This window comes from Eptatretus burgeri, chromosome 12, assembly GCF_056783735.1.
Source record: "Eptatretus burgeri isolate ZD-2024b chromosome 12, Ebu_testis_v1, whole genome shotgun sequence".
Lineage (NCBI taxonomy): Eukaryota > Metazoa > Chordata > Myxini > Myxiniformes > Myxinidae > Eptatretus > Eptatretus burgeri.
The window spans coordinates 95,427,545-95,435,889 of record NC_140972.1 but is presented as its reverse complement, the minus strand read 5'-3'; the positions used below and the strand labels follow the sequence as shown (position 1 = coordinate 95,435,889).

Genomic DNA, 8,345 nt, shown 5'->3' with positions numbered 1-8,345 from the left:
GGAGGTGGGGACGCAACAGAGGATATTGGAGGTGAGGATGCAATATAGGCCATTAGAAGTGAGGATACAATGGAGACTTTTAGAGGTGGGGACGCAATAGAGACTATTGGAGGTGAGGACGTAATTGAGACTGTTCGAGTTGGGGACGCAATAGAGAATGTTGGAGGTGGGGATGCAATAGCGGCTGTTGGAGGTGAGGACGCAAGAGAGGAAGTTTGAGGTGGGGACGCAATCGAGGCTGTTGGAGGTGAGGATGCAATCGAGATTGTCAGAAAGATAAGAGACCTGTGTGGTAAACAATCAAGAGGTTCCTGGTGATGTGAATCCATCGAGCTGAACTCCAGACAGCAGATTAAATCTGCTGCAGCCAAGAAACACAACTTCTCACACGAGTTTTATCTGCCTTTTCTTGGACTTCAGTTTGTCCATAAATTCCATATTTTAGCCAACCCCTGTCGATACGTATGAGAGGTTCATAAGAATCCAAAACTCTTTTATTTAAAAAAACAACAGCAGTCATGACAAATAATTATTGTACAACTCGAAGAGTAAATCGATGCAGCAACTCGAACAAAAGCAATAATCAATGTTGCATCTTGATTGTGAAACTTACACAGAGCTGTTCCAAATATTTTAGTCAACACAAGCTGAACCTTTTAAAAGGCCCAATTGTAATGACACTGAAGAGCCATGAAGGAAAACATGACAAACCTTTAGAGAGCAAGAACAAAGGCTCAACTGTGGGTTTGTAGACACTTTGAGAAGATGCAACACCCAAGTTCTGGAACCATCGATCGTGCTGGAAATTTGACGTTTCCATATTCAAAGAGTTGAGGGATGCAATGTTGTTGCCCAGCGATGCAATCTTGTTGCCGTGTGATGCAGTCTTGTTGGTGATTAATCTCAACATGTTCATGAACTGAAGCAATCTTGTTGTTGAGTAATGCAATCTTGTTGCTGATTCACTCCAGTTTCTTAACGAGCCGCCAAGACAATGTTGCAGCTGATTCTTGTTGCAGCAACCTTCTTCATGAGCTCATGATGCAATCTTCTTGTCGAGCGATGCCAAATGTAATTTCATGAAGGTTCTGGTTCATCACCACAAAGCGCACCAGCTGGTTCATCCACACAACACTTCTCCATTTCACTCAGTTTCTCAACTAGGTATTTCTGAGTCAGGAGGAAGGAGAGAACGAAAGGTAGGTAGTGGCAGTGAAATAAGGTACAACGATGGGTTAGGGGACATTCACTTTGTTTTTCAAGAATGTTCTGCTTAAATAGCTTGTTACACGAGGCACTCGTCATGTCATGGAATACTCTGCAACTGATAAATCTATGATTTACCTTCCCACAAGGATGACACCTCCTACACGATAACAGCTAAGTCCTTCAGCCAGGCAATTATGAAACTATTTATCCTCAAAGCCACGGCTGTACACACACACCCGCTTACCTCCACATTACGGTAATGCACCGCACTGCTGCAATGCCTCACTCTGGCCTTTTCCTCATTCAGATAAAAAAGGTGACACAGCGTGCAGTAGAAACCTGCCTTTGGGACCACAAAGTGAGCACCTGTGCAAGTCAAACACGGCAAAAATGTGAGATGTTAGTTGTGTACAGGTAAAGGTGCTGTCACACCTTGATGTTTTAGCCAGCAATGGCAACGTATAAAAATGTATGTAAAACGTTGGCGTACGCTGAAGTTTTGAGGTTTTTAAAAAAAGTTTTGGTCGTATTCATAACGTGTTGGTCGTATGCATAACATATTAGTAACGGGCACAGAACGTTTCGTTGTCTTATAGATAACTTGTACCAACGAATGCTTAGCCTGTTGTCGGCGTTCACAACCTATGCCCAATGATAGTTTAACTGAGGCATAGCACGCTGCACGTACATCGCCGACGAACTTGTGGCGTTCTCTGTTAAAAACCTGCCGCACGCCGATTTAAATCATAATCGCCTGAAAATTGGAAGTGTCAACATCGCAGTCACACCTTGACAATTTAGCCAGCGTATGCTGACCTATGAAAAATGTGTGTAAAACGCTGGCACACGTCGAATACGGTATGGGTAAGTTGTGTATACGTTAGGAGCATGCTGAAAAACAATGAAGTACGCAGTCATATTCCGTGGTACGTCTAGTACGTCGTGAAATTTCAAGCATGCTGAAAATTTTACGACGTATGGCTCACAAGTTCTGCATACGCTGGCATAAGTTCTCGGCACGCTCCGTGATCGTCGACACACGTCGGATAACACGCTACTTGTAAGTTACTCATAAGTCGAAACACGTCGAGGTAATGTTTAGCATACCCGAAACTTATTTCTAACCTATGAGTAACGTGCTTTGAACCTATGAGTAACGTGCTTTGAACCTATGTGTAACGTATCTCAAACACACATTGTCGTATGTAAACGAATTTGATTGACGTCTTCCGGACGACCACAGAACTTACTGAACGTGTTTATAACTTACATCTACCGTATAATGGCGATTTGGCAGCGTTTAGGGGAATTGGTATATACAAATGGGCTTCACAAGAGGAACCCGTCAGTGTTCCAGACTCCATGTTGAGTAGATGTCAATGTCAGTAGTATCAGTAGTAGTAATATTAGGTCAGCATGTCAGTAGTAGTAGTTGTAGTATTGGTAGTTGTAGTAGTGGTTGTAGTAGAAGGTCCATGTCAGTTGTAGTGGGTGATGATGGATCCTCGTTGCATCCAGGAATAGGAGACTACTTTGCATCATTTTTCGATGTTCTTTTCGGCTAATTTTTTTTTCTCATTCCCACGATGAACTATTTTTTTGTTTCAGTTTTTAAAGTATTCAAAATGACTTGGACAAATGCATAATGTACTAGTAATGAACACAGAATGCTTCGATAACTTATAGATAAGTTATACCAATGATTGATTAGCGTGTTTTAGGCATCCACAACCTATGCCCAACGATAGTCTAACGTATGCATAGCGTGGCAGCGTATCGTCGACGATTACGTGAGGTTTTTTTTATTCATAGGCTGCAACTTCACTTTTAATAAATGCCTGTCACTCGCCTATTGTTTTTGGACGCTGGTGCTCGGCAATTAGTTTTCGGCAAAATAGTTTTCATTGAACGAGTTACATCGCTTCCACAGCACTGCAGTCACGGCACCAACAGCAGCAGGCTCAGTGCCAGCCTCATGCCAGGCTCAAGCGGATCCCTGTAGAAGGTGTACTGCTTGGTTATCCTTGGACCCACTCTGGCGAGCAGCTCGTCGAATATCGCTGGGGGCATTCGCAGGAAGTTGATGAAGGATGCATGGTCCTCGTTCCGGAGTTCCACCATGAGCTGGTCATATATGCCGTAATGGCGTCGCCTCCCGATCCTTGGTCTGACCCAGTTCCGTCTCCTCCGTACAAGTCTTCTTCTCCCGGCTCTATTGGCACGCAACTGGTGCAGTGTCAACTCGATGAGGTCATGTTGATGTTCGAGGACAGGTAGGTATTGTCGTCTCAGCCTTGCCGTATCCTCCATCTCTTGGAATGACATGGACATGTACTCACCACGAAGTCTAAAAAAAAAAAAGACGGGTTTCTCCTGCGAAGCCCCTTTTTATATACCAATTCCCCTAATCACTGCCAATACGCCATTATACGGTATCTGTAAGTTAGAAACGCGTTCAGTAAGTTCTGTGGTCGTCCTGAAGACGTCAAATACGTCTACATACGTATTTGTGCATAGGACATGCTTTACAAATAATTCCCAAGCACGTTACTCATAGGTTATAAATAAGTCACGGGTACCCTAAACATTACTTTGACGTGTTTCGACATATGAGGAACTTTCAAGTAACGTGTTGTGAAGTGTGAACAACGTTCGTGTAGCATGCTTACAAAACGTTACTCATAGGTTAGAAATAAGTTTCCGGAACACTAAACATTACCTCGACGTGTTTCGACTTATGAGTAACTTTCAAGTAACGTGTGTCGATGTGTGTCAACGATCGCATAACGTGCCTACAACACATTACTCATGGGTTATAAATAAGTTTCGGGAACGCGAATCATTACCTCGACGTGTTTCGACTTATGAGTAACTTACAAGTAACGTGTGTTAACGATCGCATAACGTGCCTACAACTTATGACCAGCGTAGCGGAACGTGTGATTAATACGACGGCATACGTCGTAAAATTTCAAGCATGGAAAATTTGAGGACAACCCAAAAGTACAACGTTTTAAGCCAGCGTTCTACGACATATGGCAGTGTTTTTCAGCGTGCTCTTAATGTATACAAAACGTACCCATAACGTGTTCGACGTGTGCCAGCGTTTCAGACAAATTTTTCATAAATCGGCATCGGCATAATGGACTCTGTATCCTTTTCTCCTGACAAGGTGGAGAGCTTGCTTTCAAACCTCGAGTCAGATTCTGCAACCGGTCCAGACGGCATCAGCCCACGTGTCCTCAAAGCCTGCTCTTCTGCTCTTGCTCACCCTCTCTCTGTTCTATTCACCCTCTCATTTGCCCAAGGTCATCTGCCATCTGCTTGGAAATCTGCTAACATCACTGCCCTGCATAAAAAAGGTGCAAAAACAGATCCCTATAACTACAGACCAATCAGCCTTCTCCCAATCATCAGCAAGGTGATGGAATCCATCATCGCCTCAGATATGAAATCCTTCCTCTTCTCCAATGGCTTGATTTCCAATCATCAATTTGGTTTCAGACCAGGTCACTCTACCCTGGATATGCTACTTCTGCTCTCCCATCAATGGATGGAGGTCCTCATTGCCAGACAGGAAATCCAAGCCGTATCCCTGGACATATCACGTGCTTTTGACACAGTCTGGCACCCTGCCCTACTCACCAAACTCTCTTTCCATGGTATTCAAGGCCATCTCCACTCATGGCTCGCAGACTTCCTCTCCTGTCGCAGTCAACGTGTGGCCCTAAATGGAGTTCTTTCATCCCCTCTTCCTGTGCAGGCTGGAGTTCCTCAAGGTAGCGTTCTGGGCCCTGTTCTTTTTCTGGTTTTTATCAATGATCTCTCGGACTCTCTGGAAAATCCTCTATTTCTCTTTGCCGACGACTCCACCCTCTGCCGTACCATCTGTCATCCCTCAGACCGGCAAGCAGCAGCTTCTTCGCTCACTGCAGATCTGGATAAAATCACAAACTGGTCCAACACGTGGAACATGTCTTTCAATCCAGACAAATCTCACACTCTCACTATGTCTCTTCGAAAGGACCGTTTACAAAACCCCCCATCCACTTTCTCAACAATCCTCTGGAAGAAGTCTTTTCTTTCAAGCTTCTAGGTCTCACTATCTGCCATGACCTTTCCTGGGAAAGTCACATTTCCAACCTCGCCTCAAAAGCCAGTCGCCGACTGGGAATCCTCCGTCGTGCTAAGTCCTTCCTCGGCCCTCTTGAGCTCCTGACCACTTACAAAGCTTTTGTCCGTAGCCTGATGGAGTACTGCTCTCCCCTCTGGGCTGGTGCTCCTGCCTCCCACCTTTCTCGGCTTCACGCTGTCGAAACCAGGGCATTTAAGATCATCGGCATCTCCCGCAATGAAGCTGAGTCTTTGGGCCTCTCACTCAATCACCGCAGGTTGGTCGGTGGTCTTTCTGTCTTCTACCGACTCCTCTCCAGCCTTGCCCCCCCTGCTCTCTCTGCGATTTGTCTCCACCACATTTCCACAGGGCGCTCAAGGTCCGCCAACAACCCCCTTCTGGTAAAACTACCAAAATCACGAATCACTGCTCACCTTCACTCTTTCATTCCTCTTTTTTCCCGCCTTAGGAATAAACTCCCTCACTCTATTCTTTCCCATTCTTCCCTCCAGGCTTTCAAAACAGCTGTTCACCACCACCTCTTATCTTCCCCCATCCAAATCCTCGATCTTTTCTACCCCCGATAATCCACCCAAGCCCACTTCCTTCATTTCTCCTACTTTCCTTCCTGAAAGTCCCTGAAATGTCCATCTTCTCTTTGCCATGTTCCCCATCCCATCCCCATCCCTCTCCCTTCCACAGTTCACCTAATGTGTCTGTTCCCCACTGTTTTGTCCCTTCCACTCCCGCCCCTCTTGTCTCATGCCTCCTTGCTGTGAGTTGTGTGTTAGCTCTCATACGAGCCTCGACCAAGGTATACAAAAAAAAAAAAAAAAAAAAAAGCTGGCTAAATCGTCAAGGTGTGACAGCGGCTTAAGATCCATAAGATTTAGAATCCAAGGGTTAAGCCAGGATCAGAACCACCACAGTTTTGTCTCCCACCCCCTCCGATGAGGTCGGAGATGGGGGACATTAAAATGAGCTCTGTCCGACCGATCATCTGTCTATGTGCTTTTGTGTCTGCGATATTTCAAAAAACGTTGAACATTTAGCTTTCACATTACACAGAACTATCTCATACCACCCTAAAGTTGGGGGACCTAGTCTGCTCCTTGTGAAACTATACAATGCTGCTTCAGAGTTATATTTGCTGCCCCGTGACGAATTGATGATGATGATCCTTAGGACCTGTTTCTTGTAGAGTTGTACCACTAATGCCAGATCTCGTGAAACATGAAAATTAAGGGAACAGTTAAAAGAACAGGAACAATCACGTAATGAATGGTCTCCAAGATGAGAGTCAGGATTTGAGGGGTTTTCAAGTTTTATTGCCTTTTATGCATATGGGGGTGAGTTATGTTAGGGCCCTGTCACACCTTGACGTTTTAACCAGAAATGGCAACGTATAAAAATGTATATAAAACGTTGGTGTACGCTGAAATTTTGATGTCGTATGCATAACATATTAGTAACGGGCACAGAACGTTTCGTTGTGTTATTGGTAACTTTTACCAACGAATGCTTAGCCTGTTGTCGGCATTCACAACCTATGCCCAATGATAGTTTACTTAGGCATAGCGCGCTGCACGTATCGCCGGCGAACTCGTGGCGTAGCCTGTTAAGAACCTGCCGGACGCCGATTTAAATCATAACCGCCTGAGAATTTGAAGTGTCAACATCGCAGTCACACCTTGACAATCTTGCCAGCGTATGCCGGCCTATGAAAAATGTGTCCAAAACGCTAGGCGCACGTCAAATACGGTATAGGTAAGTTGTGTATACGTTAAGAGTAGGCTGGAAAACAATGAAGTACGCTGTCATATTACGTGGTACGTGTAATACGTCGTGAAATTTCAAGCATGCTGGAAATTTTACGATGTACTTGGCGTATGGCTAACACGTTCCGCAAGCGTTGTAATATGTTCCTGGCACGCTCCGCGATTGTTTACACACGACGGACACACGTTACTTGTAGGTTACTCATAAGTTGAAACACGTCAAGGTAATATTTAACATATCCGCAACCTCATTTTCAACAAATGGGTAACGTCCTTTTAACCTATGAGTAACGTGCTCTGAACCTATGTTTAACGTGCTTGAAACCTATGAGTAACGTGCATTGAACCTATTTGTAACTTGCCTTGAACCAATGACTAGCGTGCTATGAACCTATGAGTAATGTGCGTTTAACCTGTGTGTAGCATGCTTTGAACCTAAGTATAACGTGCTTATAACCTTTGAGTAACATGCGATGAACCTATTTGTAACGTATCTCAAACGCACATTGTCGTATGAAGACGAATTAGATTGACGTCTTCCGAATGACCACAGCAGTTACTGAACGCGTTTCTAACTTACATCTACAGTGTAATGGCGTATTGGCAGCGTGAAGGGGAATTGGTATATACAAATGGGCTTCACAAGAGGAACCCATCACTGTTCCAGACTCCATGTTGAGTGGATGTCAATGCCAGTAGTATCAGTGGTAGTAATACTATTAGCAGTAGTTGGTGTGCGTGACAGTAGTAATAGTAGTAGTAGTAGTTGTAGTAGTAGCATTGGTAGTAGTAGTATGTCTGTGTCAGTCGTAGTATGTGAGCGTGATGGGGAGGGTGTGGGTGATGATGGATCCTCTTATCGTCCACGAATAGGAGACGACTTTGCACCATTGTTCGATGTTCTTTTTGGCTAATTTTTTTTCCTCATTCCCACGATGAAATATTTCTTTGTTTTACTTTTTAAAGTATTAAAAACGACTTTGACAAATGCATAATGTACTAGTAATGAACACAGAACGCTTCGATAACTTATAGATAAGTTATACCAACGATTGTTTATCGTGTTTTAGTCGTCCACAACCTATGCCCAACGATAGTCAAGCGTATGCATAGTGTAATAATTCCCAAGCACGTTATTCATAGGTTATAAATAAGTCACGGGCACCCTAAACATTACTTTGATGTGTTTCGACGTATGAGGAACTTTCAAGTAGCGTGTTGCGAAGTGTGAACAACATTTGTGT

General features: G+C 44.2%; 1 protein-coding gene across 6 annotated transcripts in view; it reads right to left on the bottom strand.

The window, feature by feature from the left end:
- Window positions 1–469: 469 nt before the first annotated feature.
- Window positions 470–8,345, bottom strand: part of LOC147016181 (RNA-binding protein 20-like) — an 89,272-nt gene continuing 81,396 nt past the window's right edge. For 5 of the 6 annotated variants that reach the window (XM_085848949.1, XM_085848948.1, XM_085848950.1 and 2 more), the window contains 2 exons: window positions 1,454–1,575; window positions 472–1,170 (listed from right to left, as the gene is read on the bottom strand). In XM_085848949.1, coding sequence (XP_085705075.1) covers window positions 1,078–1,170; window positions 1,454–1,575 — 215 coding nt within the window. In that variant the 3' untranslated portion in view covers window positions 472–1,077. Of the gene's footprint in view, window positions 1,171–1,453; window positions 1,576–8,345 lie in introns of all 6 variants that reach the window. The other variant, XR_015050047.1, reaches the window with a different exon arrangement.